Below are 18,159 nucleotides of genomic sequence, written 5' to 3'. Positions count from 1 at the left end.
AACTTTAGGGTACAGATGTGGGGACCCACATGAAAGACCCCCTAAGCTTATTTTTACCAGCTTAGGTTAAAAACTTTCCCAAGGCACAAATATTGTTTTGTCATTGAACAGTATGCTGCCACCACCAAGTGATTTAGACAAAGAACAGGAAAAGGACCACTTGGAGTTCCTATTTCCCCAAAATATCCCCCCCAAGCCCTTACACCCCCTTTCCTGGGGAGGCTTGAAAACAAACAAGATGAGCACAGACCAGCCTTGGATTTTTAACACCCAAAAAACCCAATCAGTTTCTTAAAAAACAGAACTTTATTAGAAGAACAAAAAAGACAAGAGAACATCTCTGTAAGATCAGAATGGAAGATCATCTTACATGCACTCAGATTCAAAACATAGAGAATCCCTCTAGACAAAACCTTAAGTTACAAAAAGACACAAAAACAGGAATACACATTTCCTCCAGCACAGTGAATTTCACAAGCCAAAACAAAGAAAATTTAACGCATTTTCTAGCTAGACTACTTACTAACTTTACAGGAGTTGGAAGGCTTGCATCCTTGATCTGTTCCCGGCAAAGGTATCACACAGACAGACAAAAGCCTTCCCCCCAAGATTTGAAAGTATCTTGTCCCCTCATGGGTCATTTTGGGCCAGGTGCCAGTCAGGCTACCTGAGCTTCTTAACCCTTTACAGGTAAAAGGACTTTGCCTCTGGCCAGGAGGGATTTTATAGCACTGTATACAGAAAGTGGTTACCCTTCCCTTTATATTTGTGACCTGAGCATCTAATTTCAACTAGAGATGTGGGCACTCAGCATCTCTGAAAATCAGCAACAAAAATCTTGTTCATCATAGGAAACAGCCTAAAAAGGCGAGGAATAGACTGCTGATCCCTAATGATATTGTTGGCCCTTTTCAACCCTGAGCAGCAAGTCAAAGCTTTGGACCCCAGGGATCATAGAATCATAGAATATCAGGGTTGCAAGGAACCTCAGGAGGTCATCTAGTCCAACCCCCTGCTCAAAGCAGGACCAATCCCCAATTAAATCATCCCAGCCAGGGCTTTGTCAAGCCTGACCTTAAAAACTTCTAAGGAAGGAGATTCTACCTTCTGGATGTTCCAGTTAGAAGTAGAAATTGATGGAGTTGCTTTGATGCCGTTCTTTTTTATTTACAATGTGTCTCTGTTTCTGTGTTTCTGACTGCATATGGAATCAAATAGCAGGAAACAGCTTATTTGCTCACCACACCAAAAGCACTCTTAGCCGTCAGCTCAGACACCTCTTCCCAGGATTCTTCCAGGGCCAGCCACCATGTTTTCAGCTGCCTCTTCAGGCTGTGTTCCCCTCTCTGTCTGTTCTTGACTGATCTCTCTCTCTCTCTCTCTCTCTCTCTCTCTCACACACACACACAAAATACTCAGCCAAAATCTCCCAGGCAGGTTCACACATCCCTTTTGTCTTAGGTGGGGCTTATGCTAATACTTATGTTAACTGAAGGGTGAGTCCATAGCTAGTAATCTCAATATGGTTTTACCTCAATGCAAAATATAAAATTGATTTTTCCTAATGTACATAGAGCATACCTATGTACCTCAGTGATGAACAATTTATAAATGCTGATTCTATTGGGAGTTAGGGCCTAAATGCCTGTGTGGATCTGGGCCAAAGAGATTAGATTGAATAGAATTATATATTCAATCAATGCAACAAAAAAACACAAACCCATGCAAAACAAAGCGTGGCCTGGAAGTAGGGTCTGGGGAACAGACATATCCTGCAGAGAAGCCAGGTGGTAGACAATCAGACCTTTTAAAAAACACTGCTTACACTGGTCCTGAATGTAAGAGCTAGCGGATCTTTATTGTTTCATCCCAATGATAGCTGGGTGTGGGGGCAGGAGTATGTCTACCATTTATGAACTGCAGATAGACAGGATACTGCTCAGCACTTCTACACACACACACACACACACTCTCAGCACTGGACTCTCTTCTGCCTTCCATAGCAGGAGTGAAGTTAAAGTGATTCTTTGAGAAATGTCAGATTTCAGAGTAGCAGCCATGTTAGTCTGTATCTGCAAAAAGAAAAGGGGGACTTGTGGCACTTTAGAGACTAACAAATTTATTTGAGCATAAGCTTTCATGAGCTACAGCTCACTTCACCAGATGCATCATCGGATGCGTTCTGTTATTTTCTTTGTTGGGCCTGTCCTGTCTCTGTCAATCCGTTTCTTCACTTCAGCAGATGGGTATTGTAGTTGTAAGAATGCTTGATAGAGATCTTGTAGATGTTTGCCTCTGTCTGAGGGGCTGGAGCAAATGCGGCTGTATCATAGAGCTTGGCTGTAGACAATGGCCTTCATCCAGACCACACCACTGTCTACAGCCAAACTCTATGATACAGCCGCATTTGCTCCAGCCCCTCAGACAGAGGCAAACATCTACAAGATCTCTATCAAGCATTCTCACAACTACAACTGCTGAAGTGAAGAAACAGATTGACAGAGAGACTGCTGAATTGGAATTAATTTGCAAACTGGATACAAGTAATTTAGGCTTGACTAAAGACTGGGAGCGGATGGGTCATTACAAAAAGTAAAACTATTTCCCCAGGTTTATTCCATTCCCTTCCCTTCCTCCCACTGTTCCTCAGACATTCTTGTCAACTGCTGGAAATGGTCCACCTTGATTATCACTACAAAAGGTTTTTTCCCCCCCAGCTCTCCTGCTGGTAATAGCTCACCTTACCTGATCACTCTCCTTACAGTGTGTAACACCCATTGTTTCATGTTCTCTGTGTATATAAATCTCCCCACTGTATTTTCCACTGCATGCATCCAATGAAGTGAGCTGTAGCTCACGAAAGCTTATGCTCAAATAAATTTGTTAGTCTCTAAGGTGCCACGAGTCCTCCTTTTCTTTTTGAGAAATGTAGCTTTGTTTCCTGAAATGATGCTGTAGTTACCGAAAATCAGCAGCAGGATAGAAAATATGACAACAACAAAAGTAGTGAAAATACAGCCAATCATAGTAAGTAATGGAGTCAGTAGAAAGGTTAACTTTTTTATAAAAAGGAAAATAGGTTCTTCTCTTACACAGAGAAAACTAGCTTCATCAGAGGAAGCCATCATTAACCTAAAGCATGTCTACTGTATGTGGTTTATGGATGCTTCTCCATTAGGTCAATGATTTCACTGTACATGCGCAGCGGTGCATCCAGCCCCCAGAAGAAATCCAGATGTGCCCATTCAGGAATGTTTTTGTAATGAACAAGATTAATAATTTGAGGAAGTAAAATATTAACATCCTTTAAGTCTGCAAGCAAGTCTTGTCCACCAGTCCATATTGCAGTTGGCACTGTCATATCTTTTATCTTGTATAAAGGAGGGGTGGCCTGGAAAATAGTGAATAGTGTAGAAATAAAAGTCTGTGAAGTCACAGCAAATTTTATACACATCCATTCAGTAAATAATGAGAGAAGCTGCTCCGCAATCAAAACCAGGAAGAAAAATACCCCTTACTCCCCCCACTCCTGGGCTCTCTTCCCAATTGTTTTATTTTTCCAAAGATGATGGCACTGTTAAGCAAAAAAAAAAATCATAATCCTACCTGACCAAATTTCGCCATATTCTTGGTTTGACTGCGCCAGTTATAAGCTTGGAATTCCCCTGAATTAAGTATCTAATATGAAAAGCACGAAAGATAAAAAGTTACAATTCTAATATACAAATCAATTGATCAGGGGATAAAAAGTAAGTCATGAAATCTTTCACCTCAAAGACTTTGGCTGGATTCCACCTTACACTATGTTGACAGCAATTACACTTAATCCCATTTCAAGGCTATGTGGAGGCCTACACTAAATTAGTTAGAGGTTTCAGAGACAAGTGGATAGGTGTTGCTGTCAGTTTCCAAGAAATTACCAACAGTTGGTAACCTTGTTAGCACAATGGGGTCCTGGTCCATGAGTAGGGCTCCTAGGCACTTTGGTAATACAAATAATAAATAGCAATATAAAATAATAAATAGCAACAACAACTAACTGGGCTTGGGACACCAAATTACAGCACCTGTCATATTTGCCAACTGGTGGACAGACACTAGTATAGAATGAAATCATTTTTTCCCCCTTGAGCCTCTATAAAAGATTAAAATATATGATCGAGTTAAAAAGGAATTATTTGGGGAAATTCTATGGCCCGTGTTATACAGGAGGTCAGACTAGATGACCACAATGGATCCTCTGGCTTTGGAAGCTATGAATCTGTATCTATTTCTTTAAAGAGATACAGGTCACACATAAAAAGTACACACATAAAAAGTAGGACTGTCAAGCAATTTAAAAAATCGCTATTAATCACGCTGTTAATAATAGAATACCATTTATTTAAATATTTTTGGATGTTTTCTACATTTTCAAATATATTATTTCAATTACAACACAGAACACCAAGTGTACAGTGCTCACTTGGTATTTGTTTTTCATTTTTATGAAATATTTTCATGAATATTTTCATTTCATTATCAAATATTTGCACTGTAAAAAACTAAAGAAATAGTATTTTTCAATTCACTTAATACAAGTACAGTAGTGCAATCTCATTATCATGAAAGTTGAAATTACAAATGTATAATTATGTACAAAATATAACCGCATTCAAAAATAAAACAATGTAAAACTTTAGAGCCTACAACTCCATTCAGTCCTACTTCTTGTTCAGCCAATTGTTCAGACAAGCAAGTTTGTTTACATTTGCAGAATATAATGCTGCCCGCTTCTTATTTACAATGTCATCTGAAAGCGAGAACAGGCGTTCTTATGGCACTGTTGTAGCCAGCATTGCAAGATATTTACATGGCAGATGCGCTAAAGATTCATATGTCCCTTCATTCTTCAACCACTCTTCCAGAGGACAAGGGTCCATGCTGACGACAGGTTCTGCTCGATAACAATCCAAACCAGTGTGGACCAACGCATATTCATTTTCATCATCTGAGTCAGAAGCCACCAGCAAAAGGTTGATTTCCTTTTTGGTGGTTTGGGTCTGTAGTTTCTGCATCAGAGTGTTGCTCTTTTAAGACTTCTGAAAGCATGCTCCGCACTTCGTCCCTCTCAGATTTTGGAAGGCACTTCCGATTCTTAAACTGGTTCAAGTGCTGTACCTATCTTTCAAAATCTCACATTGGTACCTTTTTTGTGTGTTTTTTCAAATCTCCAGTGAAAGTGTTCTTAAAACGAACAACATGTGCTGGGTCATCAGCCAAGACTGTTATAACACGAAATATATGGCACAATGTGGGTAAAACAGCTGGAGACATACAATTCTCCCCCAAGCAGTTGAGTCACAAATTTAATTAACGAATTTTTTTTTAGCGAGTGCCATCAGCATGGAAGCATGTCCTCTGGAATGGTGGCTGAAGAATGAAGGGGCATATGAATGTTTAGCATATCTGGCATGTAAATACCTTGCAATGCTGTCTACAAAAGTGCATGCGAACACCTGTTCTCACTTTCAGGTGACATTGTAAATAAGAAGCGGGCAGCATTGTGTCCCGTAAATGTAAACAAACTTGTTTGTTTTAGCAATTCGCTGAACAAGAAGTAGGACTGTGTGGACTTGTGAGCTCTAAAGTTTTAAAATGTTTTGTTTTTTTAGTGCAGTTATTTAACAACAACAAAAAAAACCCTACATTTGTAAGTTGCACTTTCACAATGCAGAGATTGCACTATGGTGGTTGTATGAGATGAATTGAAAAATACTCTCTTTTATCATTTTTACAGTGCAAACATTTGTAATAAAAATAATAACGTAAAGTGAGCACTGTACACTTTGTATTCTGTGTTGCAATTGAAATCAATATATTTGAAAGTGTAGAAAAACATCAAAAATATTTACTAAATTTCAATTGGGATTCTATTATTAACAATGCAATTGAAACTGCAATTAATCACAATTAATTTTCTTGAGTTAATCACATGAGTTAACTGTGATTAATCAACAGCCCTAATAAAAAGTATAATCAGGACAAATTTCCCAAATGTTCACACATCCAAAATATCTATTTTGCCTCCCTTTTGTAACACTTTGCAGTCTGCTTTGGATTTAACTATCTTGAGTAATTTTATATCTGCAAACTTTGCCACCTCACTCTGTTTACCCCTTTTTCCAAATCACTTATGAATATACTGAACAGCACTCGTCCCAGTATAGATCCTTGGGGGACCTTGCTATTTACTTCTCTCCATTGTGAAAAGTGACAATTTATTCTTACAGTTTGTTTCTGTCTTTTAACCGGTTATGGATTCATGAAAGGACCTTTCCTCTTATCCCATGACTGCCTACTTTGCTTAAGACCTTTGGTGTGGGACTTTGTCAAAGGCTTTCTGAAAGTCCACGTACACTATATGCACTGGATCACCTTTGTCCACTTGCTTGTTGCAACACAAAGAATTCTAATAGATTGGTGAGGCATGATTTCCCTTTACAAAAGCCTTGTTGACTCTTCCCCAACAAATTGTGTTCATCTGTGTGTCTGATAGTTCTGTTATATATTATAGTTTCAACCAATTTGCCTGGTACCGAATTTAGGTTCACTGGCCTGTAATTGCCAGGATTGCCTCTGGAGTCTTTTTAAAAAATTGGCATTATATTAGCTATCCTGATTTAAGCAGTAGGTCACATACCACAGTTAGTAGTTGTGCAATTTCATATTTGAATTCCTTCCAAACTCTTGGGTGAATACCATCTGGTTCTGGTGATTTATTACTATTTAATTGATCAGTTTAATTTTATCATCTCAATCTGTTACAGTTCCTCAGATTTGTCACCTAAAAAAATGGCTGGTGTGGGAAGCTCCCTGATATCCTCTGCAGTGAAGACTGATTGAAAGATTTTATTTAGCTTCTCTGCAATGGCCTTGTCTTTCTTGAGTGCTCCTTTAGCACCTTAATCGTTCAGTGGCCCCACTGATTGTTTGGCAGGCTTCTTGCTCCTGATGGACTTTTAAAAATGTTGCTGTTAGTTTTTGTGTCTTTTGCCGAGTTGTTCTTTAAATTCTTTTTTGGACTGCTTAATTATACTTGCACACTTGACTTGCCAGAGGTTATGTTCATTTCTATTTTCCTCAGTAGGATTTGATGTCCAATTTTTAAAAGATGTCTTTTTGTCTCTAGCTGCCTCTTTTACTCTGCTTAGCCATGGTGGCACTTTTTCGTCCTCTCATTGTTTGTTTGTTTTTTAAATAAGGAGGATACATTTAGTTTGAGCCTTTATTGGGGTGTTTTTAAAAAGTTTCCATGCAGCTTGCAGGGATTTCACTCTTGTGACGGTTCCTTTTAATATCTGTTTAATTAGCCTCCTCATTTTTGTGTGGTTCCTCTTTCTGAAGTGCTGCTGTGGTGCGTTTCTTTGGTATTTTCCCTCCTGTTCAAGTGTTTGTGGTTGCAATGGCTGCATATGCATATTTGCAAGTGCACGGTACTTGGAAGTGTTTCCTTCTCTGTCCCCCATCCTGCAGTATTGGCAGAGTACTTATCTTAGTATAAGAATGTCTTATCTTATACTGACCACAACACCAAAAATTCATCAACCTGGTCATACAAGATTTCCTTTTCCTAGGATATGCTATCACACAAGGCAAAATAGTAAACCTACTGACTAGAAAAATTATCATCTGTAGTTCTAATACTGCCTCTGAATTGATAGGTTGTATAGAAAAAAGGATGTAATAAGAGCTGTTATAAGGAGTAATTAATTAAAATAAGAACCTGAGCCTTTTCGTTTGCTGTACCGTATATATATTAGTAAGCCTACGTGGCGCATTACCCTTCCCTCGGATTTCCAAATGTGCTTGTCTTTCCGGGAGGAATTTCAATACCTGTTGTTTAAATGTCAATAAAAAGTACTGTTTTTGTTGAGATTTCAGTTGTAAACCACAAATTAGGCGAGTTTCCAACCCATTAGCTGTAACTTCATTTGAGAATATTAAATATACCCAATTTGTATAACATTCAGTGCTTAGTACCTACTTTGCGGCCTAAAAGCTGAACAGTACCTGGCTCCAGTGGATTATATTTTGCACAGATGTTCCTGCTGGGGCTCGGGCTACATATACATTAACACGACTCTGAAAGAAAACATTCAGTGAGGGACCAGTTCCACCCCTTTCTCACAGAGTAGTATCTTTTCACCAGAGTACTTCTGGTGATAGCAGTGGGACTACTCATGGAGTAAGGTACTCCATAAGAGTAAGGGTGGCAGGATCAGGCTTTACCAAGTACTTCAAATGTGGCAACGCACTGGATACCGAAAAACATTATGCAGAATTTTTAACGGAGTTATAGTCTCAAAGGATATGAAGTCAACCATTTTGATAAGGCAGGAGATTTATCCAAGAGACTACAGAGTATTTATTTAGTTCACACTTGTAGGGATTAATAGCTAGGATTTGGGATATGAGGGGGAGCCCTTGATGGTCCAGGAATGTGTTAACTACTATAAACATATACAGCCACATCCCGAGTCACGTCTTTAAGAAGCTGTTACACATTCCATAATTCAGCAAAACTCTAATTCAAAAATCAAAGGGGATTTTGCTTGAAAAAAGTGCAAGTAAAAACTTGAGGGGCAGATTGTTTTGCCTAGAATTGCACAAAAAAGGGATCCTCCAAGTGTCAATCTCCCTGTTCATGCATGTCTTTCATTCTTGGACCCTTGGAGAGACCTCTGCAGTGTTGAGGAGTTAGATGAGGGGGCTGGGTTTGCTACCAAGCATTGTTCCTCTCTCCCTTCCAACCTTAGAGGGAATCTGCTGAAAATGGGGTGCAGCCTGAGGCTTAATAACCTCTTCTGGGTGACCCAGTGCACTGTGAAACCCCAGTTATAAACTACAGTTCCATAGGCAGCAGCCAGCTTATTTCCCTAAACACTTGTGAGTCTTGGGACATCTGTGGATTCTGGGGACTGAACTGCCTGAATTTCTGACAGGTAGAGCAAAGCTCTCCCCCAGCACAGGAACATAGCCCTCTGAGGGTTTTCCTATCTGTCAAACCATTCCTGTGGACTTTTCCATGGAAGGATGTGATTTGGCCCTGACTAAGGACTTCAAGATTCAGGCCACAGAGTTTCAAGTTAAAAATGAATACAAACACAGGGGCTAGAAATCTCCCCACACAACTCAGCCAGCTGGGTTGTACATACCATATTTATGTTATTCACATTGTAGCCTCCCAGAACGAAGAAGACATTTCCACAAAGCTTAGCAAAAATGCTGCGGCCACAAAAGGAAACAACTAGCTTTCTCAGCCATTCACTTTGGTGAAATAATTCCCTTCTGCCAAGCAAGACCTGTAAAAACACAAAGGTATTGCTCACTTACTGAATTGTTCTATGCATTTTTCTTTTTTCAACCCCCCCCCCATCCGTTATACTCTATTTCCCCCTTTTTATTTCCTCCCCTTCCTTATTGATTACACACCTATTTTTCCTCCCTGCTGGCTACATATTGCTTGGGGCGGGGGGAAGAGGGGACATGTGGGAAGTAAGTTGTTTGTTTATCCTTCAAACAGGTATAGCACAGGCATTGCCCAATCAATGTGCTTCAGATTTTTTTGCCTGTTTAATGATAGACTCACTTTCAAGTTAACTCCAGTTCTGCTTTTGCTCCTGAACCTGCAAATACTTATGCACACGAGCAGTTTTGCACAAATAAGTAGCTCCACTGACATCAGTGGGATTACTCACACTTGCGTAACACTTATGCATGTGATTTAGTGTCTGTAGGACTGGAGCCACAGCAATTCTTCTGGAGTTACAGAAAATATAGGTAAGTATGTTTTTTTTAAGTCATGAACTTAACTTTGTGGAATGAAATATTCTCCTTTTGTATTTCTGGACATAAGTAAGTGAAAGACGTAAGGAAGTCAATTAATTCACCCAGTGTTGTAGGGCAGAGCTGAACATCTTTAACCACAGACATGAACAGACCCATAAATTTCTAGTTAAATATATGTTTTCAGTTCGTCCATTCTAAAAGTCAAATAAATATTTAGATGATCAAATATTTTGAGTAGAAGTACCACATACCCTGAGAAACTTTTCAGGAAGATACAGGAGTTTTACTGCAGGGCTTCTGGCATATTTAACTGTAGTTACAGGGGCTAAGGCAAAATACAGTTTGATTCTTTTAGCCAGCTGGGGCATTGTTGAAAATGTAATGAAAGCTGAGAAAATTCAAGAGAAAAGTTAACTAGAGCAACTTTCATAAACTAAAATATCAGTATTTATCCTACTCCAATCAATATTTGAATAGCTATAGGATTGCCTGTAAGTCAAACTGCAGGATGATTATTGAAGTAAGTGTTCATCCTAGAGTTCATTTGAAACTCCACTATCCTCCCTGTCCTACAGGCTTGAAAACTATTATCTTACATACTCGTCCTACACTGATACCCTATCTCCACTACTTCTCCAAAAATTCATCCCAAGTATATATACACTATTTAGCTCTGAAGATACATGCATTACTCTCCCAAACAACTACCTCATCATATTGCCTTTGTTTTTATCCTCCACTAAACCCAACCCCTCTGTGTGCAGCCATCTCGATATTTTGCTTGCCTTATCTTAAGCCCTGATCCCCCAGTTAGATTCCAAACCCCTTAACCCATGAATTGGGCCATTTTAAACTCCAGTGTAAGTCAAAATCATTGGAGTTACAGCAGGAATGCATTTGGCCCATTCTGTTTTGTTATCTTTCATATAAATAAAAATTGGATTCATTAAAGTTGCCTACATTTTACAACTGTCAGTTTAGGAGGTGTTTTTACATCTGAATTTTAGGTCACTCATAAAAGGAGTCAGAGACCCAAACACAGTCTTCACTACTGTATAGCAGTGCAGACATGATTCCATAACTAGAGCCCTACCAAATTCAAGGTCCATTTTGGTCAATTTCATGGTCATAGGATTTTTTAAATCACCAATTTCATGATTTCAGCCATTTAAACCTGAAATTTCATGGTGTTGTAATTGTAGGGATCCTGACTCCAAAAGAAGCAGAAGTAAGGGTGGCAATACCATGACCCCCCTGAAATAACTTTGTGATGCCCTGCAACTCCATTTTGGGTCAGGACCCCGAATTTAAGAAATGCTGGTCTCCCCCATGAAATTTTTATAGTAGAGAGTAAAAGCACACAAATGACCAGATTTCATGGGGGGAGATCAGATTTCATGGTCCGTGATGCGTTTTTCATAGCCATGAATTTGGTAGGGCCCTATCCATAACACATCAGTCTGCATTCCTTGTAACATTACGTACCTATAGTGGCACCCTGTGAATAGCCAACATAATACAACTGCTCTTGTCCAGTTTTCTGCATAATAAAGTTTAGCACTGCTGGAAGGTCAAACTTCGCCATCTCATCAAAACTGCAGAGAGAAAGGATGCAAAACATGCATGCATAAATTAAATCCCAGGTGAATTAGCACTGGATAAGGGAAATCTAGGTTTGTCAGATGAGAAAAAACAAACTGTTTTGTGAGTAATTCTGCTTTTGAGAGTCCTAGGTCTTTGTGGCGCTTAGTGTAAAAGAGACAGTTCACTAATTTCCGAGGTGCTTTCTGCTCATACCTGAGGGATTGACCCAGACCCCATTGAAGTAAATGGACAGACTCCTTTTAATTTGAATGATCTTAGGATCAAACCAATGCCTAATCTTATGTAGAAGGAAGAATTAATTACACAGCAATGGAACCATTTCCATTGTGACACAGGATCATATAATGTACACTACAGTCTAGTCTTCAAACAATCATTAAAATAAAAGTGCATTGGAAGCCCTAGTGATTGAAGTTTGAGGGAAGGATAGCTCAGTGGTTTGAGCATTGGCCTGCTAAACCCAGGGTTGTGAGTTCAATCCCTGAGGAGGCCATTTAGGGATCTGGGGCAAAAATAAGGGACCGTATTTGGTCCTGCTGTGAAGGCAGGGGACTAGGCTCAATGACCTTTCAAGGTCCCTTCCAGTTCTATGAGATAGGTATATCTCCGTATTAACTTTAAAGTTTTCTGTTTGTCTTCAGGGAAGATACAGTGTGGACACAGGCAGTACAGTCTTCCATGAGCCCGTTGTTGAACCTCGGCAGTGTCTGATAGGCCAACGAGGACTCCAATTAGTGCTAGTTATGGTAATATTTTTACAGTGTGGACAGATCACAGCCAGCTCATGATCCAGCACCAGCTTCTAAGCCAGCAGATGTCAACAATTTTTACTCATTGTCAACCTGCACTGAGTTTAAACCAATGACCTAGATTCACTGACACCACAGTGATGGGTGCTTTATAAAAATCTAGATAGATGAGCAGACAGATAAAAATGAAAGATTTCAATATCCCATGTCCCTCCAAATACTATTTCCAACAGTGCTCAATAATTCAGTCTACCTGAAAGACCAGAACTCATCTTGCTCAATAGAAAGATTCAGGTGTCTTCTAGACCAGGTGTTCCCTCTGCTGTTTCCCATCCAAACGTCATAGCCAGCATCTGCTAGTATGAAGCCCAGGCTGTTATTGGCCAGGTTTGTGACCCAGTTGCTAGCATCTCCTAGTAATCCATGTTGGAGAAACACAGCAGGCTTTACAGCTGAAAGAAAAAAAAACACACTTTACTGAGCTGCTTGATTAATATGGTAATACAATGATAATCCTATCCAGTACTCAAAACTGTGATTCCCAGTCCTGCGCTGGATTAAAGTCAGACTCCTATGGATTTTTTTTAAAGTGTGTATCCCTTTTTCAATTTGTTCTGCGATATAATGAATGCCTGGACTTTTAAAAAGTAGATTTGCTGTTTATCTTAGGAATACCAGAATGTAAAGTCTAGTCTCCCTGGTTTTACTGAAGACGTTCTGGCGGAACTGAGAAATGAGCTTCTAAATACCTTAATTTAAGTAGTAAAGGCATGAAATATTTAATAAAGGCCTTCTTTATTCAAAATGTTAATTCATCACTGAGGTTAAACAGCTGTGAACAAAAGCAACCACAACACAAACCATGAGATCCAAGGAAGAAACTGGGCTCTCCTGACAGTGGGTGTTTGGGGTAGATTACATTTTTTTTTTAAACTTCTACTGATCAAATGCCAAATCGCTTATGATCAGAGCACAAGCTTCAGTTCATTCAAGGCCAGATTTTCAAAAACAGACCATTAGCACATGGGTGCTGGAACCAGGAGTGCAATGGCTTTCAGCACCCCCTCTATACAAATTGTTTCAATACCACTGATTTAGCATCAAATTCTGCTCACCTTACTCACAAAAACATTTCCATCAACTTCAGTGTGACTACCCACTTAAGGCAAGCAGGACTTGAGTCCAAACTTATACAGACTGGCAAAGCAATTTAGACACCTGCTTTTCAAAATGTGTCCTCTTAAGTCTTCCTTGCTTTACAGAAATAAATCATACCCGTATTCCCCTGATTTTCTATTCCATAAGGGATTCTGTTAACGCTAAGGATATAGCCATCTTCTGTCACCACTTCATACTCCTCACTGGGGTACCCTCTATAGGTAATGAGCTCGCTCTGCAAAAGAAAACACAAATGCTTTTGCTTCAGATGGCTTACGGGTGTCCATTTTCTACACAGTATGTACATGGAAGGATCTCTGTGATGAGAAAACATTGTGGACTAGACCAGCTGAGGATCTGGTCCCTTAGTTATTAAGTGTCCAAAAGAAAAAGAAGAAAAGACATATTTTAATGACACATCCCTCAAACTACCCCTCTTTTCTTTCATACTCCACAATACATTCTGGAATGTTTTAGCAGGAGTGTTGTAAGAAAGACATGAAAAGTAATTCTCCCACTCTACTCAGCACTGATAAGGTCTCAGTTGGAGTACTGTGTCCAGTACGTAAAAGGTTATTATAAAAAGGAGAATGATACATTGTTGATACATGAATGATACATCCGCAGTGTACGGGACAAGAAGCAATGGGCTAAAATTGCAGCCAGGGAGATTTAGGTTAGACATTAGGAAAAACTTCCTAACTAAAAGAGTAGTTAAACACTGGAACAAATTACTGTACCTAGGGAGGTTGTGGAATCTCCATCCATCATTGGAGGTTTTTAAGAACAGGTTAAATAAACACCTGTGAGGAATGACCTAGATAATACTAAGTCCCACTCCAACTGCAACAATAACATTGATCACATTCTCAAAAGATTCCCTGAAAGTTAATCTTTCAGTAGATCAGAGAACTTTTGCAGGAAATTGAAAAGAAATGTTATTTTTGTGATTAAAACCCCTTAAAGTTGGCTCCTTTTTGATAGGTGTGCCAGTTACATAACCCTTTTCTTTGTCTCCAATGAAATCAACTAACACTACAAAATTTGAATATAGGTAGATATTGACATTCACTCATGCAAGGAGCCCTTTTCAAGGGCAGGAATAGTAAAATGATTACAAATTTAAGATGTAAAATGCTGACATTTTTAAGAGTGTAAAATGTGGTGCGGTGGAGAAAACTTAGGTCTATGGACTCTGTGTTGAGGCTTGGTGAGATGATGATTCATTGGTCTCTATGCAGCTAGGGAGTGCCAGAGAAGACATGTGGAATAAGTTGGAAATGTAAGCAGGGGGTAGGAGGGAATAGGGAAAAAGGAATGATCTCAGGTAGTGTTAAAGTCAGTTTTTGAACTTTTCTGATACTGAATTTCCAGCTTTTTAGAATAGAAATATTATGAAACCACCTTAACTTTCAATTCAAAATTGCCTGTGAACTAAGCAAACCTCACAACTGCCCCATAATATACTGTTATGTCCATTTTACAGTAGGCTACATGATGGCTCAGAAAGGTTAAGTGACTAAATATACCCCGGTATTCAAAAATTTTTGTAATAATCTTTGTTCAAAGTATACCTTGTAAGGTATCATTTGAAAACTCAATTTGCTGGTCATTGTTGTCCTGATAAAATGTGTGTGGCAACAATGTATGCGAAGTTATAAGATTTTCCTATATGACTTTATTAACACATAGAACCATAGAACTAGAGGGGACCTGGAGAGGTTGTCTAGTCCAGCCTCCTGCACTTGTGGCAGGACTAATTATTTAGATGATTCCTGACAGGTCTCCAATGATGGAGATTCCACAACCTCCCTAGGCAATTTATTCCAGTGCTTAACCACCCTCACAGTTAGGAACTTTTTTCTAATGTCCAAGCTAAATCTCCCTTGCTGCAATTTAAGCCATTGCTTCTTGGGCTATCCTCAGAGGTTAAGAAAAACAATTTTTCTCTCTCCTCCTTTTTATGTACAGTACTTGAAAACCATGATGTCCCCTTTCAATCTTCTTTTTTCCAGACTAAACAAAGCCATTTTTTTCAATCTTATAGGTTATGTTTTCTAGACCTTTAATAATTTTTGTTGCTCTTCTCTGGACTCTCTCCAGTTTGTCCACATCCTTCGTGAAATGTGGTGCCCGGAACTCGACACAATACTCCAGTTGAGGCCTAATCAGAGCAGAGTAGCGTGGAAGAATTACTTCTCATGTCTTGCTTACAATACTCCTGCTAATCCATCCCAGAATTATATTCACTTTTTTTGCAACAGCGTTACACTGTTGAATCATATTTAGCTTGTGATCCATATGATCCCCAGATCCCTTTCTGTGGTACTCTTTCCTAGTCCCAGTCATTTCCCATTTTGTATGTGTGCAACTGATTGTTCCTTCCTAAATGGAGTACTTTGCATTTGTCCTTATTGAATTTCATCCTATTTACTTCAGCCTGTTTCTCCGGGTTGTCCAGATCATTTTGAATTTTAATCCTATCCTCCAAAGCACTTGTAACCCCTCCCAGCTTGGTAGCATCCACAAACTGTATAAGTGTACTCTCTATGCCATTATCTAAATCATTGATGAAGATATTGAACAGAACTGGACCCAGAACTGATCCTTGTGGGACCCCACTCATTATGCCCTTCCAGCATTTTCCAAAACCCACTGCCCTGCCCAAACTCAGGTTGGCAAACAGGTCTGTCATAAACAAAGGAATGTGGGCTCTGCTTAATTTGCATGTAAGCAATAAACAGAGTCATCAAACAGGAAGGGAAACAAAGGAAGCTGAAACAAGTGAGAAAAAGGCAGCAGGGTAATCCTTCCACATAGAATTTTTGTCTCTTAGTGCTCATCTGAAAATGTTGAATCTGAACCACAGAAGGGGTCTGTATCTACAGGGTTTGATCAGAAAGACTGCTGAAAATATATGGTGAGAAACTGCTTGAATCTGATATAGTTTGTTAAGTTAGGTATTAGAAAATGCCTTATCTTTATTTTTCCTGTAATCATGTCTGACTCTTATGCCTCATTTCTTGTACTCACTTAAAAATCTCTCTTGGTAGTTAATAAACTTGTTTTATCTAATCCAGTGTCTCTAAGTTGAAGTGCCTAGGAAACTACATTTGGGATGGCAAGTTGTGCACATATTATTTATTTTAAAGAAATAATGGACCTAATGTAACTTGTGTTGTCCAGAAGAGGGCTGGGCTGTATGGGACATACATTTCTGGGGGGAAATCTAAGACTGGGGGTGTGTTGGGGTCACCCTGCAGTATAACCAAGGCTGGTGAGAGCCAGCGTGTAATCCAAGTGTGGCTGGCAGACTGCAGTCACACACAGACACTCAGCATGTGGCTTGCCTGCTGGAAGGCTGTTTGTGAGCTGCCCAGGTGGGAGTTACTTCAGTAAGGCATTGTAAGGCACCCAAGGTTGCATGGCAAGGGTGACACAGCTGTTCCTGAGCCAGGATTGGACCCAGGTATGTCACAGTGACTTGCCCAGGGTCACACAGGAAGTGAGCAGAGCTGGCTCATTGCTCTGAAACCACCACTGTCCCAGAGCTTTAAGGTTCCACATTTGCTGCTGGAAGACAGGGTTGTTTTACAGAGATTCAGCATTCTTTAGTGGCATTTACCCTGCAGGACAGTAGGATCAAAAATTTTTAAAAGAAACTAGTGATTTAAAGGGGCTTGATTTTCAGGGAGTGAGTGCTCAGCACTTTTTGAAAATCAGCCCCTTTACTATGTCTGATGCTGGGCGCCCCCCAAAATGGAGACATCCAAATATCACAAATCACTTCCAAAAATCTTGGCTGAGGAAGTATGTAGTTCCAGAACCCTCAGTGCTTGCCCTTTTCAGCTGGAAGGCTGGTGCTGCTGCAGCAATCAAATATTCAAAGGGGAAATTTTACTATGCTACTTTAGTAAAGAAAAATAGAACTTGTTGTAGTTTCTACCCCTCATAAGCTGGACTCCTATATATGTAGATAGGAAGGAACATTTGGCAAAACAGAATGACAGTAAGTGTTTGAGAAGAGGGGAAATGTTAGCGAAGTGCATCTCACCTGCACCTGTTAATGCAGACCATTCTAAACAATTTTGTGCTATCAGCATTCCATTCATTTTAAATTAATTCCAATGAATAACTTACAATGTTCATATATGCTTCAGGATACACATGATCTCTCTTCATTCTTATGAGTTTCTCTGAAGATACAGTTCCTTGGAACAAATATGCCACTGTAATGAATAGCCACATCTTGGTTCTGTGTAAAACAGCACATTCATCTGTTAACAAGAGTGCTCTCTCTGCACATACAATACAATGCAGACACTGCACTATATCCGATGAGAAGTGAATTGCTGAGAGATGAAGCTTGGTGTGGTGAAGTTGTGCCTGGTACCACAGTAAGCCATCTGGCACAGCCTCTGATTGCTTATGCATTGCAAGCAGCAAAAACTGGAAGCAAAAAGAAAAGGTAGCTTGGCAGCAGCCTGCATTCTCTGTTAAGTTCATCCAATACTGGATGAAAAGATCAGTAAACCAGGAGGAGAACAGTACCTGGAGAAAGGGCCCTGTAGACATTCTCATGGAGCACACACTATTGGAGTGATACAGTTTTGCATGTTCATTTTAGGTTACTTACATCAAATTAGCAGCTGTTTCTGCTTGGGTGTGCTAAGAGAAGGGGTGATGGGATCCATTTCTTTGTAATGCACCCACGCAAGAGTCAGGCACATTACCAACTCAGGACTCCCTTGCATGCTAGGCTGTAGTGCCCAGGGGCAAATTATTCATACCTGTCCATAGCTCTCCAATGAAAATG

The 18,159-nt window shown here is 39.6% G+C and overlaps 1 protein-coding gene across 1 annotated transcript; it reads right to left on the bottom strand.

The window, feature by feature from the left end:
- Positions 1 to 3,157: 3,157 nt before the first annotated feature.
- On the bottom strand, positions 3,158 to 17,624 carry LOC140915346 (lipase member M). Its single transcript, XM_073354931.1, has 9 exons — positions 17,484 to 17,624; positions 13,461 to 13,578; positions 12,439 to 12,637; positions 11,317 to 11,426; positions 10,083 to 10,219; positions 9,198 to 9,344; positions 8,053 to 8,124; positions 3,607 to 3,678; positions 3,158 to 3,391 (listed from the first exon to the last, which is right to left on the bottom strand). The coding sequence occupies exons 1-9, from the start codon at positions 17,589 to 17,591 to the stop codon at positions 3,158 to 3,160; spliced, it is 1,197 nt and encodes a 398-aa protein (XP_073211032.1). The 5' UTR covers positions 17,592 to 17,624.
- Positions 17,625 to 18,159: the final 535 nt, after the last annotated feature.

The sequence above is a fragment of the Lepidochelys kempii genome, chromosome 7, assembly GCF_965140285.1.
Source record: "Lepidochelys kempii isolate rLepKem1 chromosome 7, rLepKem1.hap1, whole genome shotgun sequence".
NCBI classification, from domain to species: domain Eukaryota; kingdom Metazoa; phylum Chordata; order Testudines; family Cheloniidae; genus Lepidochelys; species Lepidochelys kempii.
This window is presented reverse-complemented; position numbering and strand designations above follow the sequence as displayed.